This window comes from Microtus oregoni, unplaced genomic scaffold (genome assembly GCF_018167655.1).
Source record: "Microtus oregoni isolate MIOR12 unplaced genomic scaffold, Mior012 000027F_ref0000203, whole genome shotgun sequence".
NCBI classification, from domain to species: domain Eukaryota; kingdom Metazoa; phylum Chordata; class Mammalia; order Rodentia; family Cricetidae; genus Microtus; species Microtus oregoni.
In genome coordinates, this window is record NW_024543086.1 from 17,643,215 (window position 1) to 17,668,823 (window position 25,609).

Consider the following 25,609-nt stretch of genomic DNA (forward strand, 5'->3'; position numbering starts at 1 on the left):
ACACTAACACTCCTACCCTGATACACTGTGTCCCGGGAATCCTAGCTCGGCAATTACCCCAGCCCAGCAATTACCCCTTCCCCTACTTCTTTCCCTGCAGGTACAAGGGCCAGACTGCACCTGCCACCCCTTAAGCCATTGTGCATAGTGACAGCAACATTCTGCACACCCTTCTCTTCCCTCTGCCTCAGCGCCCAGCTGTCAACTCTGGAGTAGAAGCTCGCTCGTTCCTCTGTAAACTGGACACAAATGCTCCTTTATCCTCAGCTAAAGTCACAGGCTGAGGGAGGAAGCTGTCCTGATGCAGGGTTCTGGACTCCTGTAGCCCACAGATGCCAGACCAGAGATGGGACAGTCTCCATACCTAGCATTCTTGGCCCCTGCTAGGAATAAGCAGGGTCTGGATGCCCAGACTGGGCTAGCTTGGATGATGTCCTTTCTGGACAATCAGGAACTGGCCACAGCTGGGCATCTGGTATCTGTAGGTCCCTCCTCCTGTCATGGATGCTTCAGGGGTCCACCTAGACCTATGTTGAGACATAGAAACCTATTCCCAGACACAAAAAGTCCTACAGGAGATCCACGGTAAAGACACACCCAGTTCCACAACTCAGTCATCCTTTTACAAAAAAAAAAAAATCTGTTTATTTATATCTCTGTGTGTGTGTGTGTGTGTGTGGTTGCAGGTGCCTACAGATGCCAGAAGGGGCACCAGCTCCCCCTGGAACCAAAGTTACAGACAGTTGTGAGTTGCCCCATGTACAGGGAGGGGGGGGGGATTGGGGGATGAAAATCAAACTTGCAGCAAGCTCTCTTAACGGCTGAGCATCTCTCCAGCCTTTGAGTCACCTTCAATGCAGCCATTCCACAGAGAAGGTTGCCTGCGTGCAGTGACAGAAAAACAGCTTTCCAGGATTCATTGCCCCAGAGGCCTTGCAGTTCCCACGCTCCAGGGGAGCCTCTTGCAAACCCTTCCATCTCCGTCCACTTACACAGGTGCTGTTCCCAAGAGCATGATTCCTGCAGACGAATGCCCACCTCAGCACTTGGGGAACCTCAGGATTTCCCAGACACAGCCCACCCTGGCCTCCCGAGTAAGGGCGTGAGCACAGTGTGAGCGGAGGAGTATGGACGAATGTCCAGTCCCAGTACCTCCTGCTTGCCTTGTTGACCCATGCTTTGGGTGCAAGAGCCTAGTACTTGGCATCCCAGCCCCTGACTTCTCTCATTCTTTCGTGGGCTATGCGGAACAGGAAGTTGGCTGCAATTCCTGAACACTCTGGGAGCTGGTGAGCAGGTGGTCAGGGTGGACACGGCCTCCAGATCTTGTATAGCACTCTCCCACACCTGTGTGGATCCCTGAGCAGTCAGAGGACTCCCAACAACTGCTTCTGGGACCTTCAGCTAAGCTTCCAGGCCCTACACGGAGAGAAGATGTAGGGATGAACCCAGGACCCTGGCAATTTGGGGAGAAGGCCTAGCTAGCCAAAGGCCTGAAACCCTCAGCTATTTCTGAGGCAACCCCCTCCCCATAGTCCTGGACTTGGCAAGGGGGTCCTCTAAGGTCCTGGGCCAAGAGCCTAGCAGTCTTGACAGTGTACCTCCTCTTGGCCTGCCTATGTCTGCCCTCTGCCCGCCCCCATTAGAGAGAGTCACCCACCCAGGCCTGTCATGATGTCAGCAGTCACTCTGCTGAGACGCTGCTGAAAGGATGCGAGTTTCCAAATGAAGAGCCAGCTGGCTCCAACCCAGCTCCTCCTTTATCCATGTGAGAAAGAGACCGAGCCAGTGTGTTGGGCCCCTGAGACAGTGAAACTGAAGCCTGGCATCTGTAGCCTATAGAGCTAGCAAGGACTGGCAGCCCACACCACCGCTGCTAGAAGCAGCTCCAACGTCCCCACAACCTGTGGGGGGCTTAAAACAGCTCACACCAGTGTCAACTCCAGACTTGACCCCTTTCAAAAAATTTCCCAATGGCTTCTTTGCCACCAACCAGCAGTAAGACACACTGGGAACAGAAGAGGTCCCAGCTCCTTCGGTTCCTTCCTCTTGGACATTCTCCTACTCCTGGCCAGCCTGCTGGCAAAACACAGCAGGGAAGTCCAACCCCACACTTCCAGCCTGTGGTGGGAGCTTCACACCACAAACCAGGAAGTGGGGAGGAGGGGGCAGACCTTGCGCAATCCCACACTCAGGCCAGAACATCTGGAGCATAGGATGCTGGCAACACCCCCATCTCCTCCTGGGGCAGAAGCCAGACTGCCCACCAGAGAAGCTTGTCATTCACACAAAGGTGGGGGATGAGCTAGCGCCCTAGGAGGCTTCACAATGCCCTCTTCCTGCCCTTATCAGGGAACAAGAACCCAACTAGGGTCTCAGTTTTCCTCCTAGATTGGGAAGGGGCATTATTCCCACAGGAAGGGAGAGTCATTGTTTGGACAGAATGGCTGTAGGGGATAAGGAGGAAGGGGGTGGGAGCCACATCCAGGCCAATCTCATTAGTTCAAATTTACAACATATTGCCCCTACCCCACCCCCGGAAACAGCACAGAGTGCCACAAACAGCTGGATGACTTCCAGCAGGCAGCGGGCAGGCAGAGAGGCTGCCCCTCCCTCCCCAGGAAGTTCTGGTTGAGGCCCATGAGAGGGGATGGCTGAGCCCCAGCCTGACTGACCAGTGGAGAAGCAGTTGGGGACCAGAATCCTGATGAATAGCCTAGCCTTGGGCTGGGCTAAGTTCCTTGTTCATCTAAGGTTCACAAACATGCGACCTGTCCCTCTGTGCTGTCTAGATCTCCTGTTCTCACACCCAGTTAGTTGCTCTTCCATGCCAGGGTCAAAGAAATCAGACAGTTGTGACAAGCAAGCCCTCAAGGGTTCTGACAAGGCAGGGGCAGAATGTGAACGGGGAGGTAAGATTGTGTTTGCCAAGAAACAGAGCCAGACTACCCTTAGAATGGTAGAAGAGGGTGAGGGTGGCTCTGCTGGGTGTGGGGGATGCCACGGAGCCGACGCGGTAAGCCAGATCCTGGAGCATCTTACCCTGTCCTAAGACCTCCCTTCCCTTACCATTCCTTCCTTTGGGCCAGTCATTTCCCATTCGAGGCTCAAATCTCTGCCACCGGTGCGCAATCTCATTTGAGAGGCTACAGATAGGGTGGGTAGCAGGCCTAGGTCCTGGAGAGGGAGTCATTAGAGGTGCAGAGCAACTGTTACCCAGTTAGATGGGTATTCCCAGGTCCCTGCAGCCTTGGCCCTGCCCTACAAATTGGCTCAGTTTAGGTGGTGAGCCCTCTTCGCAGGAATCCCAGGCATCAATGGGTTAGGTATCAGGGATGTAAGCGGTGGTCTACTGCCAAGGCAGGATTCCCTTTCTTTCCTCTCTATCAACTGTGATGACCAGGGCAGGGGCCTCCAGATGGGGCATGCATCCACTTCCGTTCAGTTCTCCCCTTCCGCCCCCCAATAAAGTTGGGGAAGGAGAGTTCCAGTATCAGAGATCCGTCTGAGGTTCCAAAGCCTCATGTTTTTTCTCCACACTACCAACCGCACCCGCTGTGACCCAGCCCGTCCCAAAACAAGGCCTTCCGGCCCGGGACCACCGAAAATTCAGTTCAGGATCGGGTTGTGGGGGGGTGAAGTAGACGGCACTCGGCCACTAGTATAGAACCAGACTGGGGTACTTGGGCTCAGGCCAGAGTGGTGAAGGTAAATTCTGACACCCGCCCCGCTCCTCCCCTAGACTCCTCGCTCCGCCTCTTCGCACACTCGCCCCACCCCCGAACTGTGTGCCTTCTGCGCAGGCTCCAATCTCCGCCCTCCTCGCGCTTCCGGCTGCACGGCGGATCCTGTAGGCGGCTAGATGCGAGCCCGCGGCCGGGCCGGTCTGAGTACGCGCCTGGGCCGAGGAGCTTTAAAACCGGTGTCCGTGACCCTGCCTCCCGACACCGACCAGCCTCTGTTTCCTGGACGAGCCCGGCGCCCTGGGAGTGCCAGAGCAGGATCCCGAGTGACCGGATGTCGTGAGGCCGGTCAGATGCCAGCGCCGGTGAGAGGGGGCGCAGCGTCGCGGAGTCTGAGCCCACGGCGAGCTGGCACAGTGGGTCGAGCTGCAGAGACGGTCACGTCAGCATCCATTCCTGGCAGCCTGGCAGCCTCGGTCCAACCTGGACGTCAACACAGCAGATAAAAATAATGGGTCTTACCCGGGCGTGGTGGTGCACGCCTGTATTTCCAATACATGGGAAGTGCATGAAAGCAGGAGGATCGGGAGTTCAAAGCCAGTGTGGTCTACATGGGACCTTGTCTAAAGAAAAGTAATGGCTCTTTAACCCAGCTACGGAGCCGTGGTCATAGCTGAAGTCCAGATTGGGCTGAGGACAAGTCTTGGCTCTGGCCCCAGGTTCACGGCCCAGTTGTCCCTTTCATCTCCCGTCTGTTGTACCACAAAAGCTGAAGGATGTAGTCAGATTTCCCTACTTCGTTTATCCGGCTTTTGGTAGACTAAGGCCTGCTGTGTCTTACTGACCCATAGACTTTTTGTTCTAGTTCCTAGTTATTCTCATATTCAGCCAGTCAGAGGTCAGTTGGAAGCCAGAAGGGTTGTACCCTGAACACTTAGAACAGGTCATCCCCATGTGTACTCATGGGCCCCGGTCGAAACTGAGGGGGCCTCATGACCTAGCTTTTGAGCGTGACAGGACAAAACTCAGTCTGTTTCTCAGCTAGGCCCTTCCCAGGTTCTGGCTGTATTTTAATTCCTGGCCAGGATTAGGAACAAGGAGTCAGGTTCCAGAAACAAGTTTCCTTGGGAATGGTGTGATGTAAGGGAATCAGAAAATGCCAGCCCTTCTGTATCAGACTCGGGCACCCAAGCTTCTGTGTGCAGCAGGTGTGGGTAGAGCATGCCCACCCACCTGGCACCACTAACGGCCTGTCATTACCCGCACCATGTCCCAAGGCCCCCTGAGGCTGTGTCAGCTGTGGTATTCTGTTTATGCCTCAGAATGAACCACACAACGGGAACCCCACTCTACTGATAAAGAAACCCAGGCAGGCAGACAGATGCTTACTTCCCCCCCCCCCCCCCCATTACAGCTTTCCCGAAAGATTGGGCAAAAAAAGCAGCGACTAGCAGAATCCCAGCAGCAGCAGATCCCTAAAGAGAGGCCACCCTCAGCCCTAGGCCTGCAACGGAGCATCTACTTCTCCAGTTCCGAGGACCACCCTGCCCGGCTGGGGCCAGAGTTTTTTGACCAGCCAGCAGTCACCCTGGCCCGTGCATTTCTGGGGAAGGTAATGTAAATGCAGGTGCGGGTTCCAGGACCCCTAGTCCTGTCACTACTTGTTCACATCCGTGATACGGCCTTCCTCGTGCTCACATAAGTAGCTGCTTTGTCCACATTGGCCTGGGACAGTGTGACTATTGCTTAGGATCACTACAAAGGGAAATATGATAGTGGTGTTTCTTGGTGCAGGTAGCAGGACCACTGGAAACTCTCCTGCTTTGGCAATCAATTGTTAGCCTTTCCCATCTGTCTAAAATCCCCTTAGGACAGGTTGTTTGCAAGGACTATGGATGATATTAGGTAGGTAAACCCTGTTCCCTGATGGCTGGGACCAGGGATACCATTAGGCTGCATGTCTGAATCCCTTGAAAGAGCTGGTCTTCTCGCTGCAGGATCTGGGCTGTGCCAGGCGTGCTTAGAGTGGGAATGGGGACTACTCCAGGTCCAGCCTGGTGTACCCTATAATACAGCCTGTCACCTTCTGAAGTGCACATCATGGAGCTGGCCGGGTTCATCTGGAGCACCCACTATTCTTAGGTGCCAGAGCTTTGACAAGCTTCCCTTTAGGATAGCATGGCCAAGGACAGCCAGTTTCTCTAATAGAAAAGATGGTGCTGAGAGTCCATGTTAACAGGAACAGACCCTGACCTACAGCAGAAGGCACTTAATTCTGTTGCCAGGCTGTTTTAAGCTGCAAGGCTCTGTGTTCCTTCTAAAAGCACCAGAGTATTCAACATCTAAGATATAACAAAACATGGCACAGATTCATCCCAGGTTTAGGTAGAGGACCCAAAGGTGGCCCAACGCCACCACCGTACATCTGCCACTATTCAGCATCTTGGGCATGTCAGCTGGCTCCCTGTCATTCCTGCTTGAGCCCACGTTGGTAGACCAGATGATGTCTAACAGGGCAAGGGGTATTTTAGCCTGTGTATCTATCCCTTTGGTCAGGGAAAACTCAGGCGTGGGTCACAAGCTCAGTAAAGGTTCTGCAGTGAGCTGCTGGGACAGCCATCTGCTCTGGCCTCAGGAGCATGTTGCCTTCCCAGGCCCTCCGCCAGAAAAGTGCTAGGGGCTCCCTCCAGCTCAGCTGGGGTTTCCAATGTGCCCCTTGGAGACATGGGAGCATGTGAGTATGGTTGAAGGCACACTCCCTGACCTTTTTTCTCTTCCAAAACGCTCATCCCTGTCTTCAGTGTTTTGGGTTCCTGAAAGGATTTCCAGGCTTCCATGACAAGCTCTGGCCCCTCTTCCTCCACCCTGCCTGTTATACCAACCCTGAGGCACCATGGGTCTACCTGGACTGAGATAAAGGTGCCTTCCGACCAAATAATCCCTCAACCCTACGGATATGAAGCGCTGTGGACATGGATCCTGAAATCTTCCTATGAGCCCTGGCTAAGAGTGCTGGCCATTCTTAGGCTCGTGGACCAGGCTAGGCATTGCATGAGCTGGCCCCACTGGCCCTGTTTCTCATTAAGGCCTTAGCATTCGTGGGCACAATCTGAGATGTAGATCCTTTGTGGCTAGCCTGTTTTAACAAGCACACCACAGAATCTGGAATTCCCAGGAAGCTGTGTAAGGACCCCTTGGGGCCACTGAACATTTAAGGCTCTCAAGGGAACTCTGGGAGAGGATGTGGGAAAGCAGAGAACATACTGAAGGGACTTTGAGGTCAGCCTGCACAGTGAAGCTCGAGATGTGGTCAGAACCCCGAGTGAACAACTGTAGTTGGTCAGGAATGGCTAGTCACCTTAACAGCAGCATCCAGGCTCCAAGCAGGAGCAGAAGAGGCAGAATGGAGAGCCAGGTGGCTAGGTCTGGCTGGGCCTGGGTTCCTGGTCCATCTTGAACTTAAGAGAGGAGGTCTAGGTAGGGACTGTCCAGGTGGGTTGACCCCCATCCCTATGGTCTGAGCAGGCTCAATGCCCACAGGTCCTTGTCCGGCGACTCGCTGACGGAACGGAACTCCGTGGGCGCATTGTGGAGACTGAGGCATACTTGGGGCCAGAAGATGAAGCTGCTCACTCCAGGGGCGGCCGGCAGACTCCCCGCAACCGTGGCATGTTCATGAAACCCGGGACGCTATATGTGTACATCATCTATGGCATGTACTTTTGCTTGAATGTCTCCAGTCAAGGTTAGTGGTACTGGGCTTGGGGAAACAGACAGGGCAGCAGCTGGCCAACTCCCTTGGAAGACTGAGGTAGACAGGCATTTGAGCAGGGCGATGCCATTGCCAGGGGTTAAGTTGGGATTTCAGGAGCTTTGACTGCTCTTGACAAGGTAAGCCTGGCTAAAGCAGCTGAGTTTCCACAAGACAGAGGCTACAGGGACAGCTTGAATGCAGAGCAGTCAGGTTCTGTGGCCAGAGTTCAGAAGGATGTTTTTGATTCTGGGTTAAATTTGGAGTGGGCCAGCAGGTAGGGAAGGGGAAAGCAAGAGACTGGTTTGGGGTAATCTGGGCTCATACAGGAACCTTGCCGAAAGTCCTGTTATGGGATCTGGCTCAGTCATTCTCATCCAGGAGCATTTCTGCCCCTTAGGAGACATCAGGCAATGTTTGCTGACATATTTGGTTATCATAGCTGGCTAGGTAAAGGCAGGGATGCTTCTAGAAACCCTACAGTAACCACAGAGGACCTTTTGGCCCCAGATAGCATTTGTGGAGGGTTACTGATGCAGTGTTCCTGAGAGAAACCGGCTCTCCTCTGGGGTCCAGCTCTGTCTTGACAAGCATGTAGCATTGTCCCCAGTGGTCAGAGTCTGAAGAACCAGTATCATCCTACCAAAGCCACCACTGGCCAGGAACATGATTGGCATATCTCAACATATGTGCTTAATACCCTCCTGCTTGCCCACAGTGACCAAATGTTCTTGGTTTGCTGGACAAGTACTTGTACTGCAGGTTGGCCTTAGCAGAAGGCTAAGGTGTCTAGTGCATGGGGTTTGGACACTAGAGGTGACCACAGAGCTGATACTGAGGACCCTATGAGAGGAGGCTGGAGAGGTAGATCTGTGGTTAAGAGCATTGGCTGTTCTTGCAGAGGACCTGGGTCCTTTTCCCAGCTTCCACATGGCAGTTCACAACCATAACTCCACTTCCAGGAGATCCAGTGCCCTCTTCTGGCCTCTGTCAGCACCAGGTGCACAAGTGTACAGACACACATAAGCAGAATTTCAATACACTTCTTTTTTTAATTAAAAAGAGAGAGAGAAAAAGATGACAGAGCCTTCTTGGACAGAACCAACCCCGCTAGTGTGGCTTAACTAAGGAAACAAAACCAGAGATGTTAGTGCTATAGTTTCTGAGGGGGGAAAATGCAGGTTCCTGAGACGTGGTGAACAAGGCAGAGGCAGGGGTGAACATGTAACTGAAACACCCCAAGAACATACAGGTTGGAGGCAAATTCCCACAAGGGTGTACATGGTATTGGTGAGGGTCATCCATGTTGAGAGAGGCTAAGGACACGGATGTCACTGGCACTTGGGAGTTAGGCAAGGACATGGAAGTCAAAGGTGTTTGCATGAAGATGAGAGGGAGCCAGGATAAGGCGGGATGATAAAGTGGCCCTGGGAGCTGAGAGTAGGGATCATGTGCCCTGCACTCACAGGGACTCTGTGTCCTGCTTCTCCCTGAAATGGCAGAGGCGGTTCCAGTTGGTGAGCTAGGTACAGCACGGGACTGCACCTTCTAGTCTTTCTTGACTTACCATTTTCTAGTAGAATGGCATCCCTTCTGCCCCAGAGGTGCTGGTTCTCTGGGGCTTCCTATGCCATCCTAATAGCCACCACCAGTCAAGACTAGGAGAAGCTACAGAAAGGACTGACTCACACTAGATGATCATAGTTCTGACTTTGGAGAGCAGTGGTGGGAGTCTCGCTGTCAGTCTTGCCAGGTAGAGGCTTCCCAAGGAACTCAGGGAAGGCAGAGCAGCCTAGCTGGTGCTACAGGGAAGGGAGTGCAGATGCAGAGGGGTCTGCATGTTTGGATGCAGTAGGTACAGGTTACATGTGCAGGAGGATGGCAGCACCACTGCCAGTGGGTGTGTGCAGGAGATCTAAAGTTTACTTCCAGGCTGTCTGTCTGTCTCACAGGGGCTGGGGCTTGTGTCCTGCTACGAGCACTAGAGCCCCTGGAGGGCCTGGAGACCATGCGGCAGCTTCGCAACAACCTCCGGAAAAGCACTGCTGGCCGTACACTCAAGGACCGTGAGCTATGTAGTGGTCCGTCCAAGCTGTGCCAGGCCCTGGCCATTGATAAGAGTTTTGATCAGCGAGACCTGGCCCAAGATGAGGCTGTGTGGCTGGAGCGTGGCCCTGTGGAGTCCAGCAGCCCAGCTGTGGTGGCAGCAGCTCGCATAGGCATTGGTCATGCAGGGGAGTGGACCCAGAAGCCCCTGCGCTTCTATATCCAGGGCAGCCCGTGGGTCAGTGTGGTTGACAGAGTGGCTGAACAGATGTATCAGCCTCAGCAAACAGCCTGATGGGATTTTTTATTTTTTTAAAGTAGAATAAATATCTTGTTTGTGGGAACTGTCCAAGTCTCAGCCAGAATTTGTGTGCATGAAGTTAATTCTTCATCTGGGTCAGGAAACTTGGGAAGCCCGTATCATCAGTGTATGGGCATATACACCTAGGAGCAGGAATGAGTTAAATGAGTTTCTGGACACTCTCAAAGATGACTGCAGAAGAGGCAGGTTGGGAAAGGGGTCAGAAAGACACAACTGTGTGTGTGTGAAGGACTTGGACTTCAGAGACACATCCTCCAGCTCAGCAATGTTAAGATGCTGTAAAGGACCAGACTGAAGAGATGGCAATGGTTAAAAGCTTCCTGCTCTTCTAGAGTTCCGTTCTCAACTCCACACCCAGGGGCTCACAACCTCCCTAACTCTAGCTCCAGGGTATGCTTTCTTCTGACCTCTGGGGACCCACACATACAAAACCATAAATAAAAATAAATAAACATGTATTTTTTAAAGTAACGTTGGTGGCACATGCCTGTAATCCTAGCATATGGGGACAGAGGCAAGAAGATCAGGAGTTCAAAGTCATCCTTGGCTACCTAGCACATGTGAGGTCTAGGCTACATAAAACTTTGTCTCCAAAAAAAAAAAAAAAAAAAAAAAAAAAGGAAAGTCCAGCAGTGGTTGCCCCATAGCTACTTCTGACCAGGTGGACAGCTGGAACAAGAACCGGTTCTACTAGACTAGAGCTGCCCGTCCTCCTAAGGCCAGTCAGAAGCCCTGGGCAGGGAGTAGGCTAGTTCCCATTCCCACTGGGCATGCTGCCTGGGCTCATGTGAGCAGTGCTTGGAAGACAGCAATGACAGGGTCCTCATGGGTGGTCACCACCAGCACACTCCGGAACTTGTCAAAGAGCGTGAGCAGCTGGGAACGCCGTGTGTTCTCATTGTACATGATCTCCTCCAGATGGTGACGGCCACGGAAGTAGTGAAGGAGCCTGGAAGAGAGAGGGTGGCATGAGCCTAACCCAAGACAAGGAGTAAGGACTCCAAAAGCCATTGATGGGTGGATCTGTAAGCTGCCTGCAAGCTTGTGAAGAGCCATGTGACCGGCGTTGGGCCTGAAGGGAGTCCACAAAGCAGCGCGGCTGTGCACCCGATGAAGGGAGAAGTGCTAAAGGCTTCTTTATTCTCCTATGACACTGGGTTCAGTCTGCTCCAGGGAACAGGTCAGGCCTGGATCAGCACTTGAAAGAGTTGTAAATGGTCCTCCAACAATCTGCAGTGTGATTTTCAACACTGAACATGACAACCTGACCTCTCTCATAACACCATGCCCTTACCACAACTAAGTCAGGATGGACATGGCAGACATTAAACTACTTAATTTTTCCCCAGGGCCAAGAATTAGGACATATTCGTGCCAAGCCCCAAGCGGGTCAGAACTTGAGAGTAGCTGCCTCTCAAGCAGTGACAAAGTACATCCAGAAGTTCTGAGTAAGCTGCCCACTAGACCTAGGGGCTTGGCCAGAGCCTGCATCCCCACACCTGGACAATAGCTCCTGCCCTTCACACACCAATCCTAGGTGGAGACCCACCATGAGCTGTGTAAGGATACCAGCGTTCCTATACCATGTCCCACTCAGTTGCCTGCTCCCTACCTGGCAAACATGCGGAGGTCCTCGGGGTTTTGGGCCGCAGGCACGTTGAGGATAGCAGCCCGCTCATGCTCGGAGAGGCTAGCCAGCAGGTTCTCTGTCATCCTCTTGTTCAGTGGCGAGTCCCCACTGGGGAGCAGCTCTGCACTGGAGTTATCCATACTGGGGCTGGTAAGGGTCATGTCATCACTGCTGGCTGTGGGTTGAAACAGCCAATTGATGTCAATTATGCCAAGATGGGGAGCAATGAAGGCACTGACAGCATCCAGATCCTGAGGTCACTGCCACACTCCCCTTCTGGTGCCCAACTGTACCATGTACCTTCATGCAAGAACTCACTGCCACCCCACCTCCTAAGTGTGTAGTATGCCTTTTATGTGGCTAACCTGGAACACAAGGAGCTGCCCCACAGGAACAGCTTCAAGGGCCCAGAATAGAAGAATGCTGCATGCTCACTATCCCCTAAAGCAGGCATGGGTATCATGTCCCACCTCAGCCAACATGGGGATGAAGCACTCAACAGAGTTCACATGGACCTAACAACAGACAGCTGTGGTCCCTGTGTTGACAGTATGAGGCCCTGCTCTGAGCACTCGCTGGAGTAGGGGAGTCCAGCTGTGCTTCAGTGGGCAAAGGCTGCCCCTAACTACAGCCAGCCGCTTGTGGGTGAAGCCTTCCCCTCAGACCCAGGGGAGGCAGGGACAGAGACATGTAAAGACATCTCTTATTCCAGCAGTGCCCAGGCTTCCTGGATGCCATCACCAAAGTCTCCCAGCCTCCCACTAACAGACAGGTGTCCTGGATAGGGATCCTACTTGGCGAGCCGAAGCTTAGGGCATTGGGCGTGCTGAGGCTGCGGCCACCAACTCGGGCAGTGAAGGGGACATCATCCTCTCGCAGTCTGGGCTCCTCTTCACTGGGTGAGGCCATCAGACAAACATAGGTGTGCAGCTGGATGAGGAGCCGGCGCTGCAGCATCCACACCACCATCTGGATGAGCTGGGTCTGTGGGTGAGCAGGGCAGACAGTGTGGGCTGGTTCCCTTACTCCACTTTTGACCCTGTTCCTAGGGGGTGAGAGAGCTTAGGCCCTTAACAGCCCCAGTACCTAAGTATGAAGGCCTCCTGTTTGGAAGAAGGGACCCTCAGCTGCTGGGAAGGTCAGCTCAGTCCAGGGGAAGCAATGGGCTAGAAGAATTCCCAGACCACACTGGCACTAGCTCCCATCACACGCCTGGGCTCCCTCCCTTCTCCCTACAGCAAGGTCCGTTCTTACCTCCCTCCTTCCAGCCCACTGAGACCTGCTGCCATTAGACAGTCCACTGCTAGGCAAGCCCACAGACTGTTCAGAGAAGCAACTGCCCTATGAGTCCTTGGCTTTTCCTGAAAGTCTGCTCCGAGAACAGAGATGTTTCCAGAGAAAATGGGAAGGGGACCTACTGCTCCGGCATGCAGCCAGTGGCTGGCTCTTCCTTGATAAGGCACATTCAAGCCTTGTGAGCACTGGCCAGGCAGTACCCAGCACCACGGAAAAGCATCCTCAGGCAGACACCAAGCTGCAAGGTGTGTGCAGACTGTACCAGTGCACTCATCTTTGGAAGGCCCAGAAGAGCTTCTTCTGTCACTCATGGGACGGGGCTGGGTTACCATGGTCAAAACCAAATAAAATTTTATTGGAATTCAAGCTATTGAAACACAAAACGTAAAAACTAAAACACAAAAGCTTTGCAAGCATTAGACAGTATTCCCTGGGATATGGCAAACCAAGCAGCTCCATCCCAGCCCCCAAAAAGGCCTGAAGCAGCTGCTCAGCATGGAAGATCAGCCGTTATCCAGACAACTGGGAAGTTTCTGCTGGGATGGGAGCACTGCCAGACCCTCCCCCAAGAACTGCCTGGGGGAGAGAAGGGAGGGTACAGATGTAAAGTGTATCTTTCATCCTCCTGGCTCAGTTCCTGGAAACCAAGGGCTCTGTGAAAGGCAGCTTTAAACTCTGGCACACTCAGCATGTAAATGAGCTGAAAACCCAGGATCTTATTCCCATTCACAATCTGAGAAGGGGAAGTATTTGACTTTAAGGACTGATTCTGCCAGTGTATCTGGCATCTACTGAAGATAAAGCACAGAGATCACCCAGCCTGTTTCAGACACCTGTCCTCTCCCCTGGGTCCCCTCCTAGAGCTCAAAGCACTTAATATAGGGGAGGGGCAAAGCCTCTGCTCCAAGTCACCACTCCCCATCTCTTGAGCATGGGGCTGTGAAAAGTGACTGACCTGCAGCACACTGCACCTTCAGAAGCACCCACTACAGCCAGCCTCCAGCTACCAGCCCCTGCCCTGACCCAGGCCCGCCAGGCAAGACACAGTCCTAGCCTGATGTACTGTAGGTCTTAGGAAAAGGACCATAGGCCCAGAGACCCTAGGATTCCACACCAAGATCCCATGGTTTCCAAGCCCCCAGAGGAAGGGAAAGCAGGGCCTAGGCTTAGTGAAAAACAAAGCCGTCTGCAGCCTCCATCTGTAAGAAGCCCCTTGTCCAGGGGTAGCACAAGGAAAAGCCAATGCTCTTCCGGCAAACTTAAGCCAGTCATGGACTTGAGGATACCCATGGTGGCTCCGTGGACCACAGGAAGCCTGCAGTATTCACCAGCAAGTCCCCCAAACCAAGCCCAAGGTCAACAGTGCTAAGGGCCTTTGAGTCAAGGGGGGCTCTAGTGACTCACCTCCTGTGCAGGGGGAGCCAGAGGGCTCCTGAACTCCGACAAAGAAACAGGCAAGGAAAACTTAGCCAGGATGGATGGCAGGTCATGGGACGGGAACTGGCGGGAGAACTGCTCAGCCAGTGGGGAGTACCTAGGGCAAACAACCGTGGTCACAGTGCAGTCTCATGCTCACAGCAACTGTCTGGGTGGGCATAATGACAACAGAATGAAGTATGGTGACCTGGCAGGCCTTCGGATGGACAGAGTTGCAGGCATCATCCCTTAAGATGTGTCAGGAACCATAGAACCCCTCTGATCTCAGCCAGGAAGAGACAGCCTTAACATGGGCAGCACCAAACCTGACTGGGATTTATCTACACCTAAGCACGCCATTGGCAGCATCAGGATACAGTTAGAGCTGGCCTCGGGGCTTCAAGGCCTCTGGTCACTGGGGGTGCCACTAGAAGGGCCTGCTAGAGTCTTCCTAGCTCTAGCTCTAGATGTTGGCAGCCAAAGGTACTCACAGGCAAACACTGGCATTGGGAGACAGGACATAGACGTTGTTCTCACACAATGGGTAGATGATGACCGCCTTGCCCCAGTATACCAGGTGAGCTGCGAGCTGGAAGACCTGCAAACCAAGGGGAGATGGCAGGACTGAACTTGGAGGCCATGGTCTTCCTGCCTAGAAAGGATGCACTCTGGAACTCCTCCAACCTAAAGTAGCACTGTACCACCCCAGCCTCGGGGCCAATGAGTACCACCAGCACTGTGTTGTGCACTGTTTTGTACACTGTGAACAACTGTCATTCTGACTGCTTTAATAAAAAAGGGAATGGCCAATAGCAAGGCAGGATTTTGAGGGCAAAGAGGATGCTGGGGGGAAGAAGAAGAGAGTCACCAGCCAGATGGAGAGGGAGTAAGACATGTAGGACAAAAGGTAAATGCCACGAGTTACATGGCAACACACAGATGAATAGAAATGGGTTCATTTAAGTTACAAGAGCTGGTAGGACAACCCTAAGCCATAGGCCGAGCTTCCATAATTAATAAGAAGACTCTGTGTGGTTATTTGGAAACTGGCAGGTGGGACAGAGAAAGACTGGCTATAGCATTGGTTCTGTATTCACAGCTCCCTGTGCTGCCTGGTACCACTGTTTTGCTAGGCAGTTGGCACATGAACACAGGGACACTGAAGTGCTGGGGAACCTGATCAGCCCACCCGGGTTGGATGATCCCAGAAGCATAGCATTCCCATGTCGACTAGAACTCCAGCACCATTCTCCAAAGTAATGATTATGGAGTCTCTTATTGTATCCACTCCAGTGTACTCAAAGTTCCAACTCATCCCTGTGCACCTTGCTTTCCCCAGAGACCATCCTGCCCTGCTAGGCTCTCATATACCAGGAAATACAGACACCAGAAATCCTTTCTAGGGGTGGCCTCCAATACATGCTAACTTCATGAGGCCGCCAGACCTGCAAACACAGCACCTTAGCCCTTCATGAGAACATGTGTGAAATCCAAGCAATGACATTCTACCTAGATCACCAACACCCCGCTCCATCCTTTCAGCAGATGGGCCCAGGGTGGTGAGTTCTCCTGCCTGAACACAGTGCCTGTTATATTGTTGAGGGCAGGTATCTGCCAGCAACCAGCTCAAACATGGAGGAAACAGTGAGATGGTTGTTTCCACACTGTTTCTCCAAGTGCCACTGACATGAGCTCTCAGGCAAAGCCAGGCCCACTTTCTCTATTTCTGCCCTTCCCATCCTCCCTCCGCCCCTAAAATATTTTTCATTAGGCAGCCAGAACACCATTTTGGGGACTAAAAGTCCAAAATCAGCATGACAGGGCTGGAACCAAGGTGCCAGTAAATCTGTGCCCCCTTGGTGGGTTTCAAACAAACAATTTGTCTTTGTCTATTCCAGCTGCTGTCATTTCTTGGTTTGTAGCCTCCTTCTCTTTTGTAGTCAACTTTCCTTCAAGTCCCTTCTTAAAAATATTTTTATTTTGTGTGTGTGTTCATGTACCTATAGAAGTCAGAAGAGGCTGTAAGATTCCCTGGAGTTGGAGTTACAGGAGACTGTGAGCTGACCAACTTGGGTGCTAAGAACCAAATTCAGGTCCTCTAGAAGAACACAAAGTACTCTTAAACCTCTAAGAACCAAATTCAGGTCCTCTAGAAGAACACAAAGTACTCTTAAACCTCTAAGCCAATGAGAGGGTCCCAACCTTCCTAATGCTGCGACCCTTTAATACAGTTCCTCATATTGTGGTGACCCCAACCATAAAATGATTTCACTGCTACTTCGTAACTGTAATTCTGCTACTGTTAAAAATATCTAATATGCAGGATATCTGAGGCTCAGTAGTAGAGTGCTTGCCTAATTAGTCATGAGGCCCTAAATTCAGTCTCCAATACTGCCAAAAACCACGTGGGTATACATTAAAAACCTGAAGAGGGCTAGGCAGTGGTGGTGTACACCTTTAATCCCAGCATTTGGGAAGCCAAGGCAGGCAGATCTCAGTGAGTTCAAGGCCAGCCTGGTCTACAAAGAGAGTTCCAGGAGAAATAGGACTGCTACACAGAGAAACCCCATCTCAAAAAACAAACAAACAAATAAACAAAATACCCTGAAGAGAAGAACTGAGTGTGGTGACATACCAAAGAGGCTGGGCAGGAAATTACCAGCTTGCAAATACAGTAGGCAGGCCAAGCAGTGGGGTGCACACCTTTCACCCCAGCACTCGGGAGACAGGCGAATCTCTGGGTTCAAGGCCAGCCTGGTTCTAATGAGCAAATTCCAGGACAGCCAGGGCTATGCAGAGAAACTGTCTCTAAAACAAACAAACAAACCAATCAAAAACCCTCAAAACCAAAAAACAAAACAAAACAAAAAAGTCCACCTAAGGCTACAGAGAAGACATCCTATCTCATCTCAAAACTACAAGTCTGGAAGGGCCTTTAATTCAGCACTCAGGAGACAGAGGCAGGCAAATCTCTTAAATTCTAGGCCAGTCCAAGCTATATAGGAAGATGCTGATTAAAACAAACAAACAAACAAACAACTTTAATACTGACAGGATCTTCAGTGTTTATCTCTGGAATAGAGGATTGTGGGGACTTTCTGATCTGTAATTTATGTTATATTTGAACTTTCATGACTGTTAATAATTTTTCATTTGTATTAATTACATGTATATGTGTGTATATTCAGGTGTCCTCAGAGACCAAAGGCATCAGATCCCCTGGAACTAGAGTTCTGGTCAAGCTGCCTGATCTGGGCCCTAGGAATGCAGCTCAGGTGCTCTGCAAGAACAACACAATGAACTACCTCTCCAGTCCTACTTATTAGTAATTTTATCAAGACAAAACTCCCAAAGTAATGGGAGGCAGTGGCGGGGAGGAGGCAGAAATCTTTAATAAATAAATAAATTAAAAATAAAACTCCCAAAGTGTTTACATTCTCTGGATTGATATGGTATGCGTGATTTTCTAATTGTTTTGTCTTGCTTTTTGGAGACAGGGTCTCCCTTTGTAGCCCAGGCTAGCCTTGAACTCAGATCCTCCCACCCCAGAATTATACACATGTACCACAAGGCCCATCAGAGTGATCTTATAGTATGTGTGACATTCATACCCGAGGCAGATGTTCCCCCAAAAGTCCAGCACCACCCTGGGGCTACTGTACTCACAGGGACACCTACAGGAAAGAGCAGCCCAGAGCATGTGAGGAGAACCACCAGGGCTAGAACTCATAGGGGTTCGCACAAGCACAGCGGCAGTGAACTATTTATATCAGGTTCAGCAGGGAGTTGGTATGGAAGGAAACAACACCCTCCTCCCTGATCCCAGACAAGGCCCAGGCAAGGAAATGGAGGAGACATCAAAGGTTTATCAAAGAGGACTGTGACGGTGAGGGTCAGGCCCAGTCCTAGCACAGACTCTATCCAAACTGGGACTAGGAAGTGAAAATACACCATCACCCATGTAGCCTGAACTCTTTACAACAGTAGCACAACCCCTCTCTGTGGAGGTTCAGAGCAATAAATATATTCAAAGTTCTGAGTCTTAGATGCTACAGAGGGAAGCAGAATGTGGTCCTTGCCAGGTCTTGTCCAGCTTAGGAGGCCAAGGTGAAATACAAAGGCAGGATATGCTAAGTGCTCTCACAGAGCCCAGGGAGAGCCAGAGATAGAGAGAAGGGATGAACTTATTCTGAGAATAGAAAGGATTTTGAAAAAAAGTAACCCAATAGGCCCATAAAGCAAAAACTACCTGCAGTGCCAACTCACTTCTCACACAGAGCTAGGAGGCCTAGCTAGAGGGGTCCAAGAGGGCCTGCCTCAGACCTGTGGCCACTTCATTCCACTGAGAAGTCTAGCCTTTGAGAAAACAGAGGTCCCCGGGTGAGCATTTGCTACCCCCTGGTGGCCACAGGGTGCACACCACTACCAGATCTGAATATTGGCATCCATTCACTTGGTCCTGCCTTAGATCACCTGGATGGCACTTACAGCCCTGGCATAGGTAACCTGGTAAGCATTCCAAGCCCCTGAACATTGGCTTCTTCTATGCTTTTCCTCCATCACACTTCAGCCAGAAACACAGACAAGACTGAGGGGCCCCCCTCTGAGCCCAGAGTGGGATCCAGCACGTGATCTGGGACACAGTGCTACCCTGCAGGTGGAGTACATTTCTGAGGACAACCTCATCAGTTGTTTCTCTCCTGTCTCTACAGCTCTGCCCACAGCCTCTTTGAGAATGAGGGTATTTTGATGAGTCTGGGACTGAATGAGAAACAAAAAAGGGGGTGGGGGCAGTGGAACAAAAGGGATACATGTGGACCAGTAATGGACTTAGAGACTAGTCCTGCAGGCATCAGAGAGTGAATTAAACAAATTCTCAGTCCTATAGGGAAGGCTTTCTCTGAACATCTGACTGGACTTAAATGATCTCTAGAATAAGGCTGAATCTCTGCATGTCTCTTTGTTAAAGACATGCTTTATTTAAAAATAAATAAATAAAAGGTGGGAAAATGTGCAAAGGAAAGAAGCACACACAGTAGGACAAGTTAGCAGCTCAGGTCCAAGCTCTCACTTCCCACACACATGCGACTGTCCTGAGCTATGTGCTGCCCCTCCCCAAGCTGTCCTCCAGGCCTTTGCTGGGACCATCTCTCTCCTTCTCTCATGGCTTGTCTCACCTCTGCTCAACAAAGAAGGGAGTCATGCCAATGCTCACAAAGACAGCTCTAGCCAGGTGTGACTCAGAAGTCAGAACCCCAGGCCTCCCACCCAGACTACCCTGATCTGTGGCAGGTCATGTATGTAGTATCTATTTGTGTGCTAGACAAGGGCCCCTGGAGATTCAGCATGGCAAGCAGGCTGCTTCCCTAAATGTACCCATAGGTCTCTTCCCACTTCTCCAGGTCCCCGGCATACCTGCAGCAAGGCCAGATCAGCGTCCTGGGCTAGCTGCTGCAGGTTCTTCACAGCAGATGTGGTCTTGATGACCCGCACCAGAGCCGGAGAGCAGTCAATGGGAAGCTCACCTAGCAGAGACTTCTCATCACTGAGTAGCAGCAAGGCATGGTACGGGCTGAAGGACAGAAGTACACATCAGCGGAACATGAAGGACCATAGGCCCTGGACCACCAGGTAAGTGCCTGGAACACCAAGGCATGGTCAGAGTTCATAGGCACTGAACTGTGGGCAGGAGAGGCTAAGGGAGAAATCAGAGAAAACAGTGATGTGTCCAGGAGCTTTTACAAAATCTGCAAGGATTACTGCTGTCCTGGGGTAGGGGTGGGGATTAGAACAAAACTATTATGCCCAGCTCTCTACCTTATCTTTTGAGATAGGACCTCTCATTGAACCTGAAGCTTGCCAATTTGGCTAGAATGGTCAGCCACCAAGCCTTTGAGGAGATCTGCCTGTCTCTGCCACCTTATACTTGTGTACACCATCATGCACATACACATATAAATAAACAATATTGGGGCTGGAGAGATGGCTCAGAGGTTAAGAGCACTAACTGTTCTTCCAGAGGTCCTGAGTTCAGTTCCCAGCAACCACATGGTGGCTCACGGCCATCTGTAATGAGATCTGGTGCCCTCTTCTGGCCAGCAAGCATACATACAGACAGAACACTGTATACATAATAAATAAATATTTAAAAAAAAACAAAAAACAATATTATAAAGTAAAAAAAGGGGAGCTGGAGAGATGGCTCAGCAGTTAAGAGCACTGCCTGCTCTTCCAAAGGACCTGGGTTCAATTCCCAGTACCCACATGGCAGCTCACAACTGTCTGTAACTCCAGTTCCAGGGCTCTGACACCTTCACATCAATGCATACAAAATAAATAAAAAAAAAAACTGCCGGATGGTGGTGGCACACCTTTTTTAATCCTAGCACTCAGGAGGCAGAGGCAGGCGGATCTCTGTGAGTTAGAGGCCAACCTGGTCTACAAGAGCTAGTTCTAGGACAGGCTCCAATGCCACAGAGAAACCCTGTCTCAAAAAAAAAAAAAAAAAAGCCAGTTGGTGATGCACACCTTTAATCCCAGCACTCAGGAGGTAGAGAGGTAGAGGCAGGAGGATCTCTGTGAGTTTGAGTCCAGCCTACAAAGCGAGTTCCAGGACAGCCAGGGCTGTTACACAGAGAAACCCTGTCTCGAAAAACCAAAAAAAAAGAATTCCAATACTTGGGAGGCAGAAGCAGGTGAATCTCTGTGAATTCAAGGCCAGCCTGGTCTACATAGTAAGATTCAGTACAGCCAGGAAGACAGAGAGACCCTGTCTCATGAGGGGAGAAATATGTGTGTGTGTGTGCACGTGCATGCATGCATGTAGTGGTAAAGTGCTTGCCTAGCTTGTGAAAAGTTCAATCATTAGTACCACAAAAAAAAAAGAAAGGGGGGATCTTTCTAAAATAGGAAAAACAAAGCATCCACCAACTATGAATAGAACTACACAAATATGCACAGTGAGAAAGAAGGCCATTTGACTCCAGCACAGATGTGGGAGGGTGGGAGGACTGGGCATTGCATGCTCTGCTTCTGCCATTCCCGGTGCTGAGGAATGCGCCCAGATTTTTCTCCATCTTTTTCTTCTTTGTAGTGCTCATGTTCCAGATTGTCCTTGCAGGAAATCAATTGATCTAAAAAGCTACCTGGGTTCCCATGATTTCGGACTGAAATGCTGACCATTACTGAGTGTAGAGTACCATGAAGGCAATCTGCTAGAGTCCTAGTTTAGACCCATGCTGCCCTGCAGGCCTGGGCGAGGCCCTTGGCCAGTTCTACTCACCCAGACTATGCTGGGAGGGCCCAGAAAAAAAACTGGGATGGGTCATTTCTGGGCAGAACTGGATATAAAATCATGTGGTTTTACTAACAGCAAAGTCCTACCTACCAACTTCTGTGGCAGGAAGAAGAGAATTTCTGGAACAAAGTAACAAGTAAAGTCCCAGGCAGCAGCTGCCAGGAAAGGCATGATGGGGTTGGCTCTCACCGGATGGCTTTCAGGCTCCGCTCAATAGCCTCAGGAGGGATCAGACTTGAAGCTGCATAGTGGATCTTGTGGGGCAGACAGAAGCTCACTTCCAGCCAGCTGTTAATATGAAGCCGCACCACACCAGATGTGCAGAGGCTGTCAAAGTGGCACCGTTAGTACAGCAGCCACCTGCCCATTCCCTAGAACAGCACCCTATTCACAGATGCGGGCCTTACACGCTGCCCTGCTGGCTATAGGAAGACATAAGGGAGAGCTCAGGGGTAAGAGAGGATCTTTTCAGATCTTAGCAAGCCTAAGTACATGTTAAGAATAAACACACACACACACACACACACACACACACACACACGAGCCCCCGTTTCTTCCTCCCTCCCTCTCCCTCCTTCCTTCCCTGGAATATAATCCAATCAGCCTGTCATGACTAAAGGAAAGTGCTTCTGTCTCTCCTGGGAATTCAATGTAGCAGAGCCATTGGCTGCCTGCCTGAGCCCATGGCAGACAGACACCTGGCATCCACAGCCCATCCTCTCTGAGATGACCCAGGCACAGGTGGGCAGTTGGACAAGAAAGGACCTATCTCCAAGGAGAAGAGATGGTAGAGGAGGGGAGCTGCCAAGTTCCACAGAACACTAATGGTAAGAAGCACAAAGCACCTGCCTCCATGACCCTTGCTGGTGGTGGGAGTGACGCAGGTTAGAAGAGAAACAAGGGACCATGCAGCCCCAGCATGTACCACGGCAAACCTTTACTGACATGTGCAGGTCAAACATGGCAGCACTGTCCCTAGCTCAGCATGGGACATGTCCCTAGCTCAAACCATCAATAAATCCTATGTACTCTACGTGCAAAGACATTCAAAATCCAGACCTCTCCAGTAACACCAGACCAGAGCTGCCCGGACCACCAGCACCCAGTCCACTTTCCTCACAGGTTCTACCTGGGTAGTACCATCCAAGGTCTTCCAACATAGAGGACCTGTGTCCTGTACACACTTCCTGCTCTCATTTCCTGCCCCATCACTCAAGTCTAGCCACTCTCAGGACCCTGGCACTCGCGGCTCTCTCATGACTTCAGTCTCAACTGAAGCCACTTTCTCCATGAGGTACTCCCGGGTCCCACCTTCACTCTAAGCCCTCACCCTGCACCCATGTGCTCATGGCCTGTCTGCTACCTAATGCTGTCCTGACCAACCACACCCTATACATACAAAGCACAGCACTCATGAGTAGAGGAGGGGGAATGCTCTTCAGGAGAACTGTCTGCCCAGAAAGCCCTTGCTGAGAACAGGCTCCACTATGGACATGTGGAAGAACCACACACAGAGGAGGAACGGGTTGTGCAAAGGGGGAGACCCGCCCCATGGTTCAGCCATACAGTCCTTGTGTTAAACGCCAACAGCACGTGCTTATTAAACAGAATCTGTTCAGGTCTATATGCTATGTGGGCAAGAAGCATGATAGCACATTTCTGCAGTTAGCTGAATGACATAAAGGAAGAAAAGCAACTGCTTAGGCAAAGTCCCTGTGACTTTATTCTGCATGAGAAAGCTGTTTCTGGTCATCCGCCCCAACCCAGTCAAGCTCAGAGCAAACCAGGCAGGTAGCCTCCTTCACCCAATGTAGGAAATACAACCTAAAGCTTCATGGTAACTTCAGTTCTCAAACAAGCATACAGGATACATCACTTGGTTTTCAAACTGCCAATTTCTATAGCACCTTCCCCCCATCTTGTTTTCTCTGCTGCCTCCTACCCAAAAGAGCAGCCAAGAAATACTTTCCCATCACCACCCACCCTGCTGCTATTCTCAGCGCCCAGTATGGGAATGGCCAAGCCTAGGGCAGGCCAGCAGCTCAAGGAGGTGTGGCAAGAGTTCTTCCTGCCCAGGTCAAAGGTGTAAATGTCGGGTACTGTGGGAGAAACAAGGTCCTTGCTTCAGGCCCGAGAAAACACACTTTTCTCCCCACTCCTAATTCTTTTCCTGAGACAGGGTCTCTGTATGTCCTGACTGTCCCAGGTCTCAATATGCAGGCTGGCTTCAAACTCACAGACTCTGCCTGCCTGCCTTCCAAGAGCTGAGGGTAAAGATGTGTGTGTCACCATGCCCATGCCTTGCTTTGAGAGAGGATTTTGCTGTGTGACCCCGAGCTGACCTCAAATATGTGTTCCTCCTGCCTCTACCTCCAAAGTGCCGAGATTCTCAGCATGTATCACAATATAGCTGCCGAGGACTATTACAGCCTCTTCCCTAAAGCCTCCAGCAATAAACCAAGAGCCTTAAGTTCCTGAATTTCTCCAGGAACTCTAGCCAACAGTTTCAAAAGCAAACTAGGTCTTTTCTCCTTCAAGCAGGGACTAAGCACGAGGAAAGGAAAATGGAAGAACTATCTGTGAGCCCTCACTCCCCCGGATCCCTGCAGCACCGACTGTTCAATGAAAAGCAGGCCATGGCTCCCAAACTTCTATGTGTGCTTCTCCCAGAGCCTCAGCACCTCTGAGGAAGGGTGGAGGATGGGTACCACGCTGTGGCTGAGGGCAACTGTGGTTCACATTCCCTCAGGGAGAAACAAACTAGATGGCTTAATGAGTGTCAAGATATGAGTCAAGACAGTCAGGACATACAGAGACCCTGTCTCTGAGGAACTCAATATTCTTGGTCTCTTCTAGAAATGGGCCCTGACCAAAGCATGTCTGAGTGCATGGAAAGCTCACAACCAACCTTGAGAAACCACCTAAGGAAACACTGCATTGTGATAAGATCTCAGCATCCACACACAGATGGAAAAAGAAGGGTAAGAGAGGAGAAGGTTAGAGTACACTGCATGGAGTCACGCCCATGTAAACACTAGCCTGCCTCCTCCAATTAGCTTAACTCATGGTCATAAAGGGAAGAAATAATAGGTCCTATTTTTGAACTCTCTTATTTAGGGGATAGCACAGGGTAGCTGTTGGAACAACATGGAATCAGAATTAAATGCCAAGACTCCTATCATTTCAAATACAAATGATTCTGCTCCACCAAGGACCTCAGTGGTGCTGTAACAACCATCTGGTAGGTGCAACTCTAAGTACTGTTTCAGGTTCCTGGAGTACAGCAAGAAAGGAAACAAATTACAGCCTTGCACTCGGGAGAATCTCTGGCTGGCACTAAGAAAGACAACCTTCAGCAAGTTGTATAAACCACAGAGTTACAGAAAAAGGCGCATCAGAGACTTGTGTATAGGCCAGGCTTAAATGCTAGCTGTGGGCATGAGGGAAACCAGGGACACATTAAGGCCTTCATAATACCTTCACAGCTCAGGAGTCTCTGCCATCCTCATGACAGATGACTTTGGATCCCCAACCTGTGACTTTCCCTCTGAATATTTTGCGCTGAGCTGGAGCTGTGGGGCAGAGACACTAAGCGCTGCCATTAGGAGTCCCCCGAGGACCAGATGCACTTCTAGACAAACCTCTGGAGTACACTGGAGGACAAGGAACATCAGAAATGCCCAACTTTAGCCTGTAGCTCTGGAGAAAGTCAGGTGAATCCTTCACAGTAAGAGGGAAAACCAGGGAACACACTAGCGTCCGTTAAGAAGGGAAGAAACAGGACTGTCCCTACTTCTATAATCTGCAATTCAAGACAAAACCAGGGTCTACACCAGAAAAGTTTCCTGCTAAGTTTGTGTTTCTTTTTGCAGGTGTTTAATTATTTAGTCTGAAAACACCCTGCAGACAAACACTATCCCCAAGCTTATCCAGTCTTCACAGCAGAAGAATCCAGCCCTTTCTGTAACAAGAGATAATGCTTCTGCCAGAGCCCTGCATCTGCACACCATGACTGTGCAGAGCACCAGGACCCTGTGGCCCACACCCAAGATGCGCCCTGTGCAAGCTTATCTCACTCCTCACTCAACTCATCTCAACTCCTACCTCTGGCTAAGAACCAAAGGTCACTTTTTGACTCAGCTCAGCTCATCCTCTTCCTCCTTTGAGA

The 25,609-nt window shown here is 51.0% G+C and overlaps 2 protein-coding genes across 5 annotated transcripts in view; one reads left to right on the top strand and one right to left on the bottom strand.

The window, feature by feature from the left end:
• The first annotated feature begins 3,804 nt into the window (after window positions 1-3,804).
• Mpg (N-methylpurine DNA glycosylase) lies at window positions 3,805-9,824 on the top strand. The gene is made up of 4 exons (XM_041676133.1): window positions 3,805-4,048; window positions 5,098-5,295; window positions 7,224-7,428; window positions 9,387-9,824. The coding sequence occupies exons 1-4, from the start codon at window positions 3,863-3,865 to the stop codon at window positions 9,773-9,775; spliced, it is 978 nt and encodes a 325-aa protein (XP_041532067.1). The 5' UTR covers window positions 3,805-3,862; the 3' UTR covers window positions 9,776-9,824.
• A 145-nt stretch (window positions 9,825-9,969) lies between these two features.
• Nprl3 (NPR3 like, GATOR1 complex subunit) overlaps window positions 9,970-25,609 on the bottom strand; it is a 38,857-nt gene continuing 23,217 nt past the window's right edge. For 3 of the 4 annotated variants that reach the window (XM_041676130.1, XM_041676129.1, XM_041676132.1), the window contains 7 exons: window positions 21,631-21,768; window positions 19,560-19,716; window positions 14,636-14,742; window positions 14,133-14,262; window positions 12,227-12,416; window positions 11,415-11,607; window positions 9,970-10,751 (listed from right to left, as the gene is read on the bottom strand). In XM_041676130.1, coding sequence (XP_041532064.1) covers window positions 10,586-10,751; window positions 11,415-11,607; window positions 12,227-12,416; window positions 14,133-14,262; window positions 14,636-14,742; window positions 19,560-19,716; window positions 21,631-21,768 — 1,081 coding nt within the window. In that variant the 3' untranslated portion in view covers window positions 9,970-10,585. The remainder of the gene's footprint in view (window positions 10,752-11,414; window positions 11,608-12,226; window positions 12,417-14,132; window positions 14,263-14,635; window positions 14,743-19,559; window positions 19,717-21,630; window positions 21,769-25,609) is intronic. The other variant, XM_041676131.1, reaches the window with a different exon arrangement.